The sequence below is a fragment of the Musca autumnalis genome, unplaced genomic scaffold, assembly GCF_047663935.1.
Source record: "Musca autumnalis isolate F117 unplaced genomic scaffold, ASM4766393v1 scaffold_1, whole genome shotgun sequence".
Lineage (NCBI taxonomy): Eukaryota > Metazoa > Arthropoda > Insecta > Diptera > Muscidae > Musca > Musca autumnalis.
The window spans coordinates 41,310,533-41,329,132 of NW_027411644.1; the positions used below are offsets into that span (position 1 = coordinate 41,310,533).

Here is an 18,600-nt window from a genome sequence, read left to right on the forward strand (position 1 = left end):
ATGCACACAACGATGTGTACACCTACAACGCAACATCCATACACACACTGGTATGTAAAATATAAAGGACATACGACTCTTTGCAATATCCTTGTGTGCGTATGTATGCACGTGTTCGACTTTGATTAGCCTTCTCCAACACTCCCCTGGTTATGCTATGTATGTGTACACCTTTGCTTTGTCTTTGTATATATTTTGGAGTCAATACAACACAATGTGTGTGTGTGTGCGCTCGTGTATGGGCATGAGTGCATGTAAGTGTGCGTGTTTAGATTGTTTTTGTTGAGCAAAAAAGCCAATTTGTACAAACTAACTATGCAATTTTGCACTTCCTTTTACCCTTACCCCTTACTCGACTTGGTCAACTGTTAAATATTTCCCACTTCTGGGCAAATGAAATCTAAATAGCCAACCAAGCAGCCAACTAACCAAGCAACAACCCTCGTCCGCTAATAGGAAAGTCAGTTGTGGATAAATATAGGTTAGTGAAAGGTTATGAAGTGTTGTGTTGTTAGAAACAGCAACAGCATCAATACGTACCAATTTACTCTGATGATGAAACTGATGTTCGCCATGATAATACTGCGGTTTGACTGCAGTAAAATGTTATGCATTTTTGTTTTTTTTTTCCGTAGATTGATTTATGCTGGTGGAATGTCGTCATCATCATCCATGTTGTTATTTATGTTGGAATTTCATGGCAAACTAGATTAGTAATGTTGCTGAATGATAATAACTCTGTTCTGTACACAGATGTTGGTGATGGAAGGTTTTTGTTTTTGTTCTGATTTACAAGAAAACATTCTGGTAAATTAGCTTAGGGATGCATGCATGCACTGCAACAATGCGCTGAAATTATGAGGGTCAGTTTTCCTTGTGCTTGAAAAGATATCGATGAGGGTGGCGTATCAATGATGTCAATACTTATACGCAACAGGGGTTCAATGTGAATTGCTACCTTAAGATAAATTTAATAAAAATTGAGATAGAAATCTTAGTTGTGGCATTCTGAAGAATGGATTTTTTTTAAAGAATATTTTGGAAGACTTATCCGACCAATATTCATTAATTTTTTAAATACATATTTTTGAGGATCATCAGACAAGTCGATAATCTTGGATTTTTTAAGCGAATATTTTTTACCATAAAATTGGAATATTTTAACGAATACTCTTGAAGGTCCAAAAACTACTAAGCGTGGCTTTTTTAATGAAATTATTTTCAAGATCTTTGGAGCAATAATTGCGTTAATGAAGTAAAACTGTTTTTATTTTCATAAAATTATAAAATGACCAAAAAAAGCCCAACAGCAAAAAATTAAAAATAATTGCGTAGTTTTAACATAAATATTTTTGATGACCATCAGACCAATAGTCTTGGATATTCGAGGTGAATATTTTTTAACATTATACTAATAATCTAGGAACCTTTTTTAAAGAATTAGAATATTTTTGAATGGCCAAAAAGTAATCAGCACGGACGTTTCAATAAAATAAAATGTTCAGGGTCGTCAGACAAATAATCGTACAATTTTAAATAAATCATTGCACCCATTACCGTGGAGTTTTGAACTAAATATTTTTGAGGACCATCAAACAAATAATCGTGGACTTTTGAAATAAAAACTTTTAAGAAAAAATCTTGTATTTTTTATATTTTTTAATTAATGATCGTGAGTTTTTTATTTTTTACTAAATAATTTTTGTGTGGATTTTTTTTTTGTTTTTATTTTTTTGAGGACTGTCGTGTATTTTGTTAACTTAATATTTTTAAGAACCATTGTGGATTTTTTAACTAAATATTTTTAAGAACCATTTTGGATTTTTAAATAAATATTTATAGGAACCATTGTGGAGTTTTCTTTAAATAAATATTTTTAAGAACCTTTGTAAATTTTTTTAAATAAATATTTTTAAGAACCGTCATGGATTTTTTTAAATAAATATTTGTAAGAACCATCGTGGATTTTTTTAAATTAATATTTTTAAGAACCATCGTGGATTTTTTAGTAAATATTTTAGGGACCATCGTGAATTTTTTAAATAAATATTTTTAGGGACCACCGTGGATTTTTTAAATAAATATTTTTAAGAACCATCGTGGATTTTTTAATAAATATTTTTAAGAACCATCGTGGATTTTTTAATAAATATTTTTAAGAACCATCGTGGATTTTGTAATAAATATTTTTAAGAACCATCGTGGATTTTGTAATAAATATTTTTAAGAACCATCGTGGATTTTGTAATAAATATTTTTAAGAACCATCGTGGATTTTTTAATAAATATTTTTAAGAACTCATATTTATTTAAAAAAAATTGTATATTCTATTCAAAAAAATTGTTAAATTCTTTTTTAAATAATTTTTTCCTAAGAAAATTTTTAATGTTTTTAAGAATATTTTGTTATACTTTTGATCTGTATACAGGTATTTTTAGGACCATAGTATATTTTATTAAAGGAATATTTTTAGAACCAATCGTGGATTTTGCAAAGAATATTTTATTATTGAAAAAAAAACATTTTTTAAATAAACATTAAGAAAGAATTTTACAAGATATTTTTTTCGTTTTCCTCACTTATTTTTTAATATTTCTTATTTCTTTAATAGCAAAATAAAATAGTTTTTGTTATTTTTATCAGACTATTTTTCTTAAAAATATTTGTTTGGACCATTGTGGATTTTTTAAAAAATATTTTTAAAACCGCCGTGGAGTTGAAAATAACATTTTTTTATGAAAAAAAAAGAATTATATTAAAAAATTGTTAAAGGATATTTCTTCTTAATGTATTTCAAGAAAAATTTAGTAACATATATTTTTTTAAATAAAAAAATTTTGAATTTTTTTTTTAAAAAAAATTTGTTAAGAATATATTATTTTTTTAGGAAAACAAGAAAAAATATTTAATTAAGATAGGATAATTTTTAAAATTTTGAAGTACAATTTAAATAAATTCCCAAATAAAAGTACAAAGCAAATGCTGGAAAATTTAATTTTTTATTTTTTTTATTTTTTTTTTTTTTTTTTTTTTTTTTTTTTTGGTAAAATAACAAATGTTTCACACTGGTATAAAGGAAAAATTTTATTGACAAATTTTAAAAAATTAAGAAAAAATATTAATCATTCGAATCCCACTACCAAATAGGTCTTGAAATTTTTGTAATTAGTCGTAGTTTAGTACCGAAAAATTTCAAGAAAATCGAAAAGTACAATCATTGATGAAAATTGATTTTAAATTTTAAATGGCGAAAATTCCTTCCAAGACCACTTTGCAAAATTTGTTATATTTTTTTAATAGCTGATAAAACAAAAAAATAAAAAAAAAAAGATTTTTTCTATTTGGGCCATAATTAAATATGTTATGAGTATTTCTTTGCACATAGTTTTCACAGAAATTGACATTTTCAAGGCGCGATATCTTTGGAACCGATAGTCGAAAAAATTCTGAAAATATACTAAAATGTTTTGCTGATGAGCAGCATCACCACAGCAAAAAGTAAGGGAAAACCTCATCTTAAAATGTGTCCGGTTTCACTCAGAGACCCCCATTTTTTATTTTTTTAAACGAATAGTTTTTGTTATAAAATATTTTGTTATTAGGCATATTTTTATTTTTGTTTTTCTTTAAAGAATGTTTTATTTAAAAAAAACTAAAATCAGGTTTTATTAAAGAAATCTTTTAAAAAAAATTTAAAACTATTTTTTAAACATTTCTTTTTTCGAAATAAGAATATTACTAGATATTTTTCATTTCATGAGAACCTTTTAAATATTTATTTCATATTTCTTGTTTTAAAAAATATTTTGTTTTTAAGAATATTTTTATGTTTTCTTTCCTTTCAAAAATTTCTTTATTTGAAAAACTATTTTGGGACAATTTTTAGAACTATCTTGAATTTTTTTTAAAAAATAGTTTTTTAATGTAAACAATTTGTTTTAATAATTTGTTGGTTTAGTTTTGAAGAAGTTAATAGTATTGAAGAAATATTTTTAGAAACGCCCTGGATTTAAAAAGTATAGTTTTTTTATGAACAAAAAAAAGTTGTTAAAAATATTTTTTCTTAATGTATATCAAGAAGAAGAATTTAATAATATATTTTTTTAAATAAAAATAATTTTAAAAATTGTTTTCAAAGAATTTTTTAAGAATATATTATTTTTTAGGAAAACAAGAAATATATTTTATTAAGATAGGAAATTTTTAAATTTTTGAAGTATTTTTTTAAAACATTTCTATTTTAAAAAAGTTTTAAAGAATATATTTAATTTTTTTCAACGAATAGTTTTTGTTATCATATTTTTTGTTATTAAGAATATTTTAATTTTTGTTTTTCTTTAAAGAATGTTTTATTTATTTATAACTAAAATATTTTCCCTTTTTAAAAGATTTTTTATCTGCATACAAATATTTTTAGGACCATAGTATATTTTGTTAAAGAAATAATTTTAGAACCAATTTTGCAAAGATTATTTTATTCTTGAAAAAACAATTTTTTTTAAATAAACATTAAGAAAGAATTTTCCAGGATAATTTTTTTCGTTTTCTTCAATTATTTTTTAAAGAATATTTTTCAATATTTCTTATTTCATTAATAGACAAATAAAACATATTTTTTGTTATAAATATAAGAATATTTTTTATTTCTTAAAAATATTTTTTGGTGTTGATTAAAAATATTTTTAAGGACCATTGTGGATTTTTTAGGAAATATTTCTAGAACCTTCATGGATTTCAAGAGTATAGTTTTTATGAACAAAAAAAAACTTGTTAAAAAATATCTTTTCTTAAAGTATTTCAAGAAGAATTTAGTAATTCATATACATAAAAAAAATATTTTGAAAATTTTTTTCAAAGAATTTTTTAAGGAAAACAAGAAAAAATATTTTATTAAAATAGCATAATTTTTAAATGTTTGAATTATTTTTTAAAAAATATTTTTTTAAACATTTCTTTTTTTAAAACGTTTTTAAGAATATATTTAATTTTTTTTTTTTTTTCAACGAATAGTTTTTGTTATAAAATATTTTGTTATTAAGCATTATTCTATTTTTGTTTTTCTTTAAAGAATGTTTTATTTAAAAAAATAAAACCCGGTTTTGCAAAGAAATCTTTTTAGAATATTCCAAAAATATTTGTTAAACATTTCTTTTTTTCTATTTCGAAATTAAAATATTAATAGATATTTTTCATTTCTTAAGAATTCTTAAAATTTTACTTTATATTTCTTGTTTTAAAAAATATTTTGTTTTTAAGAATATTTTTTATTTTTTCATTTTTAAGAATTTCTTTATTTAAAAAACTTTTTTTGGACAATTTTTTATTAAAGAAATATTTTTAGAACCATCTTGGATTTTTTACAAAATATTTTTTATAATTTTTTTTTGGTTGAAGTTGAGCTGGATGGTCGATGTTTTTTTATACCCTCCACCATAGTATGGAGGGTATATTAAGTTTGTCATTCCGTTTGTAACACATCGAACTAATCATTTGCGACCCTATAAAGTATATATATTCTTGATCAGGATAAAATTCTAAGACGATCTAGCCATGTCCGTCTGTCCGTCTGTTGTAATCACTCTAGCGTCCGCAATAATTGAGATAGAGTGCTGAAATTTTGCACCCAAGGGTCTTTTTTCCATAGGCAGGTCAAGTTCGAAGATGGGCTATATCGGTCCACTCTTTGGTATAGCCCTCATATAACGGTACCTCCGGATTTGAGGTATTTTGACGTTATTCGCCACATTTGCAGACCGAATTAGCTATAATTTGGGACTTAGGGTTCCTAGTGATCAACAAACTTATATCTACCAATCATCGTCAACATAGGTCCATGTTTTGGTATATCCCCCATATATCGGTACCTCCCGATTTTCGGTATTTTGAGAATTTTAGCTACAATTTTTAACCGAACTAGCTGTAATTTGCCATTTGAGGTTCTCAGTGGTCACGAAATATCTCCACCAAACATCGTCAACATAGGTCCATGTTTTGGTATAGCCCCCATATAACGGTACCTCCCGATTTTCGGTATTTTGAGAATTATAGCCACAATTTGTAACCGAACTATCTGCAATTTGACATTTGAGGTTCTTAGTGGTCATGAAACATCTCCACGAAACATCGTCAACATAGGTCCATGTTTTGGTATAGCCCCCATATATCGGTACCTCCCGATTTTCGGTATCTAGAGAATTTCAGCTACAATTTTTAACCGATCTCGCTGTAATTTGCCATTTGAGGTTCTCAGTGGTCATGAAATATCTCCACCAAACATTGTCAACATATTTCCATGTTTTGGTATGGCCCCGTACCTCCCGATTTTCGGTATTTTGAGCATTTTAGTTACAACTTTTAACCGAACTAGCTGTAATTTGACATTTGAGGTTCTTAGTGGTCATGAAACATCTCCACGAAACATCGTCAATATAGGTCCATGTTTTGTTATAGCCCCCATATATCGGTACCTCCCGATTTTCGGTATTTTGAGAATTTTAGCTACAATTTTTAACCGAACTAGCTGTAATTTGACATTTAAAATTCTCAATTTTTAACCGAACTATCTGTAATGATCGGTATTTTGAGAATTTTAGCTACAATTTTGTCTATTCAAAAATAATCGTCAATATAGGTCCATGTTTTGGTATATCCCCCCATATAACTTTACCTCCCGATTTTCGGGAATTTTCAGTGGTCACGAAATTTCTTCACTAAAATTCGTCAACATGGGTCCATTTTTGAGGGTCTACATTGTTTTGATGAAACTACCCTCAATTTGACTCTTGAAGTTCCCTGCAGCTATAAAACTTGTCCGCCAAAAATGTAAAGATAGGTTGACTCTTTGATATAGCCCCGTAGGTGGTACCTTTCACCTAGCTGAACACATTTTTTAGATTAGATAACACTGTGCAACAAAATGGAGGTGAAAGTCTGGGGCACGAAAAATTCCTCTTTTTTGTTAGAGACCTCGTGGGCCATCAGGAATTAGCGTTATATCTTTGTTCACTGTTGCTTAAGTGCTCTACAAAAACAACAAACAAAGATATAATGCTAATTAATGATGGCTTACAGGACCTCTTGCAAAAACTTCATCACGCCATAACGCGGAAGTTCGACTCACGGCGCATCTGTCCTTCGGGGTTTTTAATATACTCACCATTGTCGAAAAGTTGTTACACCTAAAATTGTGAAAGGACCCTAATTATTCCCTAATTATTTATAAGAAGTTCAGCCCGGCCGAACTTAACGACTTTTTACTTGTTTTGTATTTTTTTTTTTCAAAAATAAAAAAAGTAAACAATATTTTCTTAAGAAATTTTGTATATTTTTTAAGAAAAAATACTTAAAATAATTTCCCTTTTTAAAATAACTTTTTAAGATTATTTTTTAGATATATTATTTTGAACATTAAGGATTTTTAGAAATATTTTTAGGGTCATCGTTGATAGCTTTTAAAGAATATAGTTTTAGTTTTTAGTAGTTTTATTCATAAAAAATAAAACTACGTTTTGACTATGATAGATTTTTTAAAGAGCATTTTTTAGAACCATCGTGCCCTAAATAAGGCCGTTGAAATGATGTTCTGGCATCACAGAAGGCCAATGATGTGGAGTTTTGCCTTTGAACATGTCTTTTGTCTATATACATAAAAAATGCAACCGAAATGAACCAAAGGCGGTCCCTAAAAAAGACCATTGAAATGCTATTCTTCCACACTGGCTTTCTTCTTATTCAAATGTCTTCTTTTTAATTGAAAATTCTTGAGGGGTACCAGAACAACAATTGTTCCAATTAATATACCTGAAGATACAAAACACGCAGTTTTTTACATATTCTATTGTTTTTGTTGGCAACTTTCATATTTTTTACAATTTCTTTAATTTTTTTATTTTTTTATTTACCATTTCAGATTCACCACAACAACAACAATATCAAAGCCAGTCGCAGCAACAGCAGCAGCAACAACAACAAACAAATAAAACACATCCCAACGGTAGTATAATTTCTGGTATGGCAACGCTATCACATCATATAAGAGCTCCACGGCCACCTACCCGCACCGCTTCATCAACAAATCCATCATGTAGTTCTGGCAGTGGCGGAGGTGGTGGTGGCGGTAGCAGTAGTAGTGGTGGTGGCGGTTTAAATTCCAATTTAATTGATCAAACACCTTCGAATGGTAGCAGTAGTAGCGGAGTCAGCAGTGCCCCCTCTTCAAAAGGTCACTCACATCATCATGGCCATGCTCATACGCACACCAGTTCAACGGTCGATAATATCGGTATGACAACAACATCATCGTCCGGGGTGGGAGGCGGCGGAGGCTCGGCGCATCTACAGCAACAAGTGCCACAAGCTGCAATAGATGAGATGCGCGTCTGATAGGTGTCGGTGTTCGAACTAGATTTATAGTCGTCTTCATGGTGAGTATCTGTAAAGGAATGAATTTTTAAGGTCAGCGATGATTTAAGGACAAGGTACAATATTTTTGGAGGTTTCGGTTTTTTTCGACCTTGTGGTATAGGAATGAAGCCCCATAATAAATGCTTGGAGGAAGATTTTGGCATAATTAAACTTTGAACTTTTTAAACAACAATTAACTTTTACTTATTGAATCTTTCATTTTACTACTCTCAAATATCTCTGCAAGAATTTTTTTTTTCAATTTTCTCTACTTCCCTTTGCATATACTTCCTTTTATCTTCCATTCTTTCCTGGTATATTCGAGTATTGCATAATTCCTTTGGTGCATCCGTGTTTCATTATCTGTTGCACATGCTTTCACATGACTAGCTTTTCGATTGGGAATTTTTCTCCCATTTACTTATCTTTAAGTATGCTGCTCACTTACTCACACATCACTACTTGCATAAATTCACACTAATACATCTTTCAATCTTCCTTCGACGAAGAGCATCATTGTTCTAACGAGAGAAGTCATTTAGCAATAGGAAGATTTCTTATCGTCAATTGAGCTGCTTAACGACAAGCAATTGTACGAATTGTTGTTATCGATATTGAAGTGTGAAAAGTTGTGTTGTTGTTCTTGTTGTTGTGTGAGTATTTTAGTAAGTTAAGAATGCAAACTATTGAAAATTGCTTACTAATGACAACAAGGAAAGCATGAATTTCCATTGCTAAGCACTTAGGAATGGTGAAAACTTTATATTTCGAGTATATTTGTACGAGGTGGGCTCTGTAATTAAAGGATTTGTTGTGCTGTAACAACGGGATTTCTCCCCGTGGGCTAGAATAGCTCGCCGGGGTCCAGCGGTTCGTACAGAAATTTAGTTCGAATTTGTGCGAGAGAGAAACAGCAGTCTGTTTTGTTGTTCTCTGAATCAAATTAAAGGATTTTATATTTAATAAGAGACTTATTGTGGATCTAAGAATATAAAGTATTACACGGAGTCTAATGGTCCGCCGTCCACGGGTTATTAGATGGGCTCACTGGATTCGGGATACGAGACCTGTATAAGTACTCGTGGTAGCGCAATGGGGAAGCCGGGGGGTTGATTTAACAGAGATCTGCATAAGTACTCTTGGTGATCGAATGGGAAAGCCGGAGGTTGATTTAACAGAAACCTGGATAAGTACTCTACGGTTCTCCGGGGATTCTGGGTAGCTCTTTCGGGTACCTAATGGGATTTCGCTACTAATAGGGCGGAGGTGCGAGACTCAAAAACTACTACAAGCATATATAAATCAGGTTAAAGATTGCGAGAGACCTTAATAAGTACTCAATCACTATTGGGCTATGGGTTGCAAGAGACTTTAATAAGTACTCAAGCACTACTTAGATGACATACAAGGTTAGAAATTGCGAGAGACCTTAATAAGTACTCAGGTGCTACTGGGTTATGGGTTGCAAGATACCTTAATAAGTACTCAAGCATTACGGGGTTATGGGTTGCAAGAGACCTTAATAAGTACTCAAGCACTACTTGGATGACATGCTAGGTTAGAGATTGCGGGAGACCTTGATAACTACTCAGGCACTACAGGGTTTGGCTTGCAAGAGACCATAATAAGTACTCAAGCACTACTTAGATGACATGCAAGGTTAGAGATTACGTGAGACCTTAATAAGTACTCAGGCACTAATGGTTTATGGGTTGCAAGAGACTTTAATAAGTACCCAAGCACTACTGGGTTGTGGGTTGCAGGAGACCGTAATAAGTACTCAAGCACTACTTCGAGGATAATCAAGGATAATCACAGGGCGGGAAGGACTTACCAAGGATGTCGGAGGATTCTTCAAGGAAGTATAAGGGATATTCAAGGATGTCGGCAGGATACTCAAGGATGTCGGCAGGATATTCAAGGATGTCGGCAGGATACTCAAGGATGTCGGCAGGATACTCAAGGATGTCGGCAGGATACTCAAGGATGTTGGCAGGATACTCAAGGATGTAGGCAGGACATTCCAGGATGCCCAAAGGGTTTTCTTGGAGGTTCTATTACTTACCGAGGTCGATGTTGCTGATTCGCTGGTCTGTTGCTGACTGACTGTCGTTCTAAGTTAGGTCGCCCTTTTATAGTGGGATCCAGCTACGTGTTCTGTGGTGGATTAACGGGACCTTGTTTACCGAAATTGAACATCCCAACCACACAGCCAGTGATCATCACCACGTGGTAGTGATGACTGCTGCCTCGTTGTTTTTGGGAGATAACGGCGGATCTCTCTCTTTATCTGTAATGTACCCTCAGAACACAAAAGTCGCTCACGTACGTTAAGATTAAATTGACTTATTCAGTATATACAAAAAAAAACAATTCAATATGTAAACTTCACTGGGTGTGGGCAAAAATGAACCCAGGTGATTTTTGGTCGTTACAGTGCTAGTATAGAATAGAAGACCACTGAAGTGGCATTATACTCTCACGAAGGTAACTGAAGAGGTTTTCGAGCTCATAGAAAGCCAGTTGATTTTGTGCCCCCGTAGAATACCATTCAGAAGGTCTTTTGGTCTATAGGTAATCATTGAAGTCGCATTTTGGTTCATAGGAAACCAATTAGGTTATCGTTTTTCGCATAGACTTCCATTGATGTAGTCTTCGGTTGCACAGTTTCCCATTGAAGTGGTCCTACCTTTCATAAGAGGGGCATTGAGGTGACATGGCCCATATATGGGGTTGTATTCTACTTCATGCAAGGTCACTGCAGTGGTATCCTGTCGAAATAAAGACATCTCGGGTAGCCGAAAAATTACACTGTGACACAAAATGGAGGTGAAAATCTGGGGCAGGGGTGAGTACATAAAGAATCCCGAAGGACAGACCCGCCGTCGAACTTAGAAGTCGAACTTCCGAGTTACAGCGTGACGAAGTTTCTTATTATGAAATTAGATGTCTTCAGTCAAATCGAATGAGGATTATTTTCGTACAGCATTTCGACCTTCTAACTCGCTCCCTTCAATGTCCTTTTTGTCCCATATTTTAAAAACCGCTATAAGAGTACCACAGGATGGCGTTTTTCAGCTTCGAAATATTCTGCAAAAATGTTGCTCAGAAAATTTTAGGTATGACTCTCATTGACAACTAATCGATTTTGCCGCGTTTTCATGCCACTGAAAAGGTCTGTATCCAAACATAAACGACCATTCAGATGGTCTTTAGTCCCACAGATGACCACTGAAACAGGCTTCAACCCAAAGATGACCATTGAAGTCCTCTTCTTTCTCATTGAAGGCCACTAAACCTGTGCCACAAGTGGCCATTGAAATGATCTACTGTCTCCTAAAATACCATTCAAGTGCGATTTAATGGTCCTATACCCCATAAGGGTCCTTTGAAGTGGTCCTCTGCTTCATACAAGGTCATTGACATTGTTTTCGACATCATAGTAGTTGAAATAGTCTCCGACTCATTAACGTTCATTGGTGTAGTCTTCTGCCATATAAATGGTCAAGGAAGTGGTATTCTGTCACCTTGAGCTGTTCTTTGAGCCACTGAAGTGGTCTTCTATCTCATTGAAGGCCATTGAAATGGTCTTCGATTTTGTAGAATTCCATTCAGGTGATCCTGCATGCTATAGGTGACAATTGAAGTTATCTTCTATCATCTCTGAAGATCAAACAGCTTCTACCCCAAAAACGACCATTGTTGTGGTTTTCTGTCCCATAAATAACCACGAATGGTTTGCTGTATCACTGAAGGTCATTTAAGTAGTCTTCGGCTTTCAGGAAGACTATTCAGGCGGTCTTCCCTCCCATTGTAGTGAGCTTCTGCCTAACACATGGTGACATGAGACTATCTGTATTATAGATTGTCACTTAAGTCTTCTTCTGCCTAGAAGATCATTAAAACAGTTTTAAGCAGTATAAAAGACACAGAAGTGGTTTTCGACCTCTTGGAGGACCATTAAAATTAGTTTCTGCTTCATGAAGGCCACTGATAGAAGGTCACTAAAGTCGCATTCTAATCTTCTGTTCATAGAGAACTAATTTTCTCTCCCACGAAGACCTTTCAGGTTAACCTTGAAATAGTCATATGCCTCCTAAATTGCCAAGAGGGAGTCTTCTGCCGCATAGATTTCCATTAAAATTGTCTTCTGTTGTCTTCAGGTTGTCATTGAAGTGGTCCTATCTCTCAATGAAGAGCATTGAAGTGGAATTTTGACCCATATATGCCCAGTTTTATACTTCATCGAATGTCATTAAAGTTATTTTCTCTCGCAACAAAAACCTCTCAGGCTATCTACTGACCAATAGGTGGCCATTGAAGTAGTCTTCTGCTCTATAGAAGATGATTAATGTTGTCGTCTCTTCCTAGATGACTATTGAAGATGTCTTCTTCCGTTCATATGAACGGCTATTCAAGAGGTCTTCAACTCCATAGGTGGTCACTGAAATATGTCCATTGAAGTTCTCTTCTGACTCATAAAAGGCCATCGAACTGATACTGGTCTACCTCACAGAAAGCCACGGAAATGGTCTTCTGTTCCATTGGCTATAAAAAGGACTTCTGTCCCACATAACACTAATGAAGTGGTCTACTGCCTCATAGAAGACCACTCAGGCTGCCATCGAAATTATCTCATAAAATACCATTCAAGTGGGTCAATGGTCCATAGTTGCCCCTTGAAGTGGTTTTCTGCTTTATGAAAGGCCATTGAAATTGCCTTTGGCCTCAGAGTAGACCATTGAAATAGACCATTAAAGTGGTCTTCGATTTTATAAATGGCCATTCAGATGGTTCTCCAACCTAAGGGTGACCATCTTTGTAGGCCTTCTATCACATAGATAATCAAAGAAGTGGTATGTTGTATCATTGAATACCATTGGGGTAGTCATCGGCTTTATAAAATACCATTCTGTTGATTTTCCGTTCAATTTGAGTGAGTTTCTGGCTCACAAACTGTAATCGCCTGTCTGATAGATAGTCACTAAAGTGGTCTTCTTCCAAGAAGATCTGGTACAGAAAACCATTAAAATAATTTTATGTCGCATTAAAATCCGCAGAAGATTTCTTCGACCTCTAAAAGAATTTTAAAATTGGTGTCTACTTCATGGAAGACCATTGAAGTTTTATTTTGCCTCATAGAAGGATAAGGGTGGCGTATCAATGATATCAACACTTATACGCACAATGGTCCAATGTGTGGTCGGATTTTTAGCAGACCATCCAATTAGTCTTCCCTGCGGTTGAAGAAACAGTCATCTGCCTCATAGATGGTCAATATAGTGGTATCTTATCTAAAAGATCTGCCTTCGACAGAAAAATAAGAAAAAAATCTTCGAAAGATCTATGGACCAATCTGCGTTGACGGTGAATATCGACGTCGTATGAACTACAAGCTGTATCTGCTATACAACGACATTCGTATAGATAAACGTATCGAAATGCAACGATTGCGTTGGCTAGGCCATATCATAAGAATGAGCGATGATGAACCCGCTAAAAAGGCGTATAAATACGTGTCACATGGCGGGGCACGCAGAATTGACAGGCCTAAGCTTAAATGAAGCAAACAAGTAGATGAAGAGATAAAAAGGCGCGTTATTCCAGAAAGCGAAGCTGCATACAGAGAGAATTGGAGATCTTTTCTTAGTTCGGCGTATGGAATAAATTTTCTGTAATGGGCCAGCTAAGTAAGTAAGTAGGCCATTAAAATATTTTTCTTGGTTTTTATCCTACATCTAGTGCCTCACAGAAGGCTACTGCAATATTAAAAATATTTCTGTTAAATTAGCTTAGGAATCATTGCAAAAAATTATGTGCTGGAATTATGAGGGTAAAAATTTTCTTGTGTTTGAAAATATCGGAGAGGGTGGCGTATAAATGATGTCAACACTTATACGCACAAGGGTCCGATGTGAATTGCTGCTCTAACATGAAACATAAATTAGAAATACATATTGAAGTCGTCTATTGTCATTTAAATGATACCTTACCTGATTTCCTGTCTCATTGAAGCGACCTTCATCGACCCCTTAACCGCTATTATATTATAAGATGAAAGAGCTTCTATGTAAAATACGACCATTACCGCGATCTTTTGACCCATATATTACCAAAGAATTGGTATACTGTTTCATTGAAGGTCATCAAAGAAGTCTCTGGTTTTATAAAAAATGTTTCAATTAATCTTCCATCCCTGTATCTTACACATGGCCACAGAAGTAGTCCTTAGCCACATAGATGGTCACTAAAGTGATCTCCTGCCTAGAATATATGCCTTACTTGATCATTAAAATGGTTTAATGTAGCATAAAAGGCCACTGCTGTAATCTTTGAGTGGTTTCTGCTTCATAGAAGACCACTGAAGTGATCATCGGCCTCAAAAAAGGTCATGAAGTTATATTCTGGCTCATAGAAGAGCATAAAAAGGGGGTTCTGATTAAAAGAAGGTAATTAAAGTGAAGTTCTGCCTCATAGAAGACTATTAAGGTGATCTTCTACCATATGGAAACTAGGCATATTGCCTTCTTCCTCGGGATTTGATTGAAGGGATTTTTGTCTCATAAAAGATCATTGGGTGATTTTCTGTCTCTTGGAAGGCCAATGAAGTGTTATTCTTTCGTCGAATAGACCTTCTGTCGCACAGTAGGCAATTGTGATTTTCCCCTGCTTCCACTGAATTGGTTGTCTGGAAAAAGAGACTGCTGAATTAATCTTCTGTCTAATAGATGGTCATTGAAATAAGTTTCTGTCTCTTCTGCAATGGCTTATGGGACAGAAGCAATGGGACTAGTTTTTCGACTCATTAAAGGCCATTGAGGTCTCCTTCATCCCTATCGAAAACAATTTATATGGTCTTCCGTCCCATAGGTAGCCATTGAAGTGGTGTTCTGCTTCATAGATGGCCACAGAAGCAGTCTTCCGCCTCATTGATGGTCATTGAGCCTTCGGCTTCAACAGACCAATGGAAATGTGATCCGCCTCATTGATGAATTGCTTCAAACATGACAATTGGAATTGTCGACCGCCTTACAAGAGAAATTTAAGAAGTCTTCTGCCGCAGAAAATTGCAATTGATGTGATCGTTGATCTCATAGATAACCATGGAAGACTATCAATGTGGTATTCTTCCTCACAAAAAACCAGTAATCCTATGCCTTGTATAAGGGCTTTGACATGTTTTTCATTGGATAGATCTTCAGGCCAACAGAAGAAAGTGCACATGCCTCAAAGAAGCCAGTGATGTGGTCTTCTGCCTCATTAAAGGTCAAAGAATTGTTTTCTGTCTTACCGAGCGACATGTATTGATCTTGAAACTCTAACAATCCTTGAAGAAAATTTTTTTATTGAATTCTTCACTTATGGCTTTGAATGGAATTTTTAAAATATTCCTACTCTTAATTAATGTGTACCATTCTTTCTTGTGTTTGAAAATATCTATGAGGGTGGCGTATTAATGATGTCAATACTTATACGCACAAGGGTTCAATATAAATTGCTGTACAAACATGAAGTTAAATCGAAAACTTAAATATGGGGTTTTCAAGAATGTTTTTTTTTTTAATAGTATTTTTATGGCTCATCACACCACTAAATGTGGATTTTTAATTGAATGTTTTAGAGGACCATTCGAACATTAAACGTAGATTATTTAGATGAATAACTTTGAAGACCATAGTCTCCAAAGAATGGATTTTTTTAAACAACTGTTTTTGACGACTATAGTGATTTTTTTTTCAATTACACATATATTCGTTGCTTTTTAAATAAATATTGTTTTGATAATCGTGACAATCGTGCATTTGTAAAGAAATATTTTTTTGGCAATCTCAGATTTTTAAATAAATATGTTTTGACAATCTTGGATTTTGTATTTCTTTTTTTTTTTTTTTTTTTTTTTTTTTTTTGACAATCGTCGATTTTTAAATATATATATAAATATATATATTTTTGTCGAACGTGGATTTTTAAACCAAATAATTTTTGACAATCGTGGATTTTTCAACAAATATTTTTTGACAATCGTCGATTTTTAAAGAAATATTTTTTTTTTTGACAAACGTGTATTTTTAATGAAATATTTTTTGACAATTGTCCATTTTAAAATAAATATTTTCTTGACAATCGTACATTTTTAAATAAATATTTTTTATCAACATTGGATTTTTAAATAAATATTTTTATGACAATCGTGGATTTTTAAATAAATATTTTTTTAAAAATCGTGGATATTTAAATAAATTTTTTTTGTTGACAATCGTCGATTTTTATATAATTTTTTGTTGACAATCGCGGATTTTTTAATAATTATTTTTTGGCAGTCGTGGCTTTTTAAATATTTTTTTTGACAATCGTGGATTTTTTAATAAATATTTTTTTTATAATTGTGGATTTTTAAAAAAATAACTACTTTTAAATAACTACTTTTTGAAAAACGTCAATTTTTAAATAAATATTTTTTGAAAATCGTGGATTTTTTTAATAAATATTTTTTGAAATTCGTGGATTTTTAAATAACTATTTTTTGAAAAACGTGATTTTTTAAATTGATTAAATTTTTTGAAAATCGTGGATTTTTTTAATAAATATTTTTTGAAAATCAAGAATTTTTGAAGAATTTTTTTTTTTTTGAAAATGTTGGATTTTTAAATACGAATTTGTTGAAAATCGTGGATTTTTAAAAAAATATTTTTGACAATCGTGGCTTTTTAAACAAATTTTTGGTTCATAATTTTGGATTTTTAAATAAATATTTTTTGACAATAAATAAATATTGTTTTTTTTATGGATTTTTAATATTTTTTTTTTTGAAAATCGTGGATTTTTAAATTACTGTTTTTTGAAAATCGTGGATTTTTAAATTACTATTTTTTGAAAATCGTGGATTTTTAAATAAATATTTCTTGAAAATCGTGGATTTTTAAATAAATATTTTTTGAAAATCATGGATTTTTAAATAAATATTTTTTGAAAATCATGGATTTTTAAATAATTTTTTTTTTTTTTTTTTTTTTTTTTTGAAAATCGTGGATTTTTTAATAACTATTTTTGAAAACCGTAGATTTTTAAATATTTTTGAAAATCGTAGATTTTTAAATAACTATTTTTTGAAAATCGTGGATAAATATTTCTTGAAAATCGTGGATATTTAAATAAATATTTTTTGAAAATCGTGGATAAATATTTCTTGAAAATCGTGGATATTTAAATAAATATTTTTTGAAAATCGTGGATAAATATTTGTTGAAAATCGTGGATATTTAAATAAATATTTTTTGAAAATCGTGGATAAATATTTCTTGAAAATCGTGGATATTTAAATAAATATTTTTTGAAAAACGTTGATTTTTAAATATAAATTTTTTGGAAATAGTGGATTTGTATATAGATTTTAAACACATATTTTAAAATAATTTTTTGGCATTCGCGGATCTTTAAATAATTATACAATTATTGCAAATGCATTCTGCTACACATATACATACATATGTATATGTATGTACATTCATATGCAATTTGTTTAGTTTTTGGTAAGAAAGCTCAAACAATTTCAAACCTCACACACTGCTATTACTTGTCTTCCCCGAACTACCAAAGCTGATTAAATTGTTTTCATATTACCGCAAACAAACTAGATGTAAAAAAAACTTTTCCACATAAATACATATTCCAGAAAAACAGAATAAAAATAAAAATGCGAAATGCGAAATGAAATTCCAAATGTCATTGCGTTTTTAGTTCATAAGTATGTAATGCCAAACAAACACCACAACACTTCATTCACTATGCCTGGCATTGCATTGTCATGCATTTTTTGCATCTCATTGCATTTCAAATTGACAAAGTTCTAATGACGTCTTTACAAACTACAATGTTTATACATTTTAACGAACCATATATAAAGAAATAACTGAGTTGGGTACTTGAATGCAAAAAGTTTCACTTTTTCTCAAGAAAATTTCTACACAACAAAGTGAAGAGAACGGCAGAGAAAGAAATAAAAAATATGTTTTATGTTTGCAGGTTTTTATTTTTCCTAGCAATTTTTTATTTCTTTCATAATTTCAGTTTTTTTTTTTGTCTCCATCGCTTTATTGTTGTTGTCGTTTAGTTTTTCTTTTTCCACGTGTTGTCTTGTCATTGAGAAAGTTGTGCAAAATATTTTGCAAAATAAATTAAAAGTTTTCTTTCCTAGA

General features: G+C 31.7%; 1 protein-coding gene across 1 annotated transcript in view; it reads left to right on the forward strand.

The window, feature by feature from the left end:
* Positions 1-18,600, forward strand: part of Nlg4 (Neuroligin 4) — a 438,709-nt gene that overhangs the window by 386,183 nt on the left and 33,926 nt on the right. The window contains exon 10 of the mRNA XM_073973573.1: positions 7,911-8,424. Coding sequence (XP_073829674.1) covers positions 7,911-8,383 — 473 coding nt within the window. The 3' untranslated portion in view covers positions 8,384-8,424. The remainder of the gene's footprint in view (positions 1-7,910; positions 8,425-18,600) is intronic.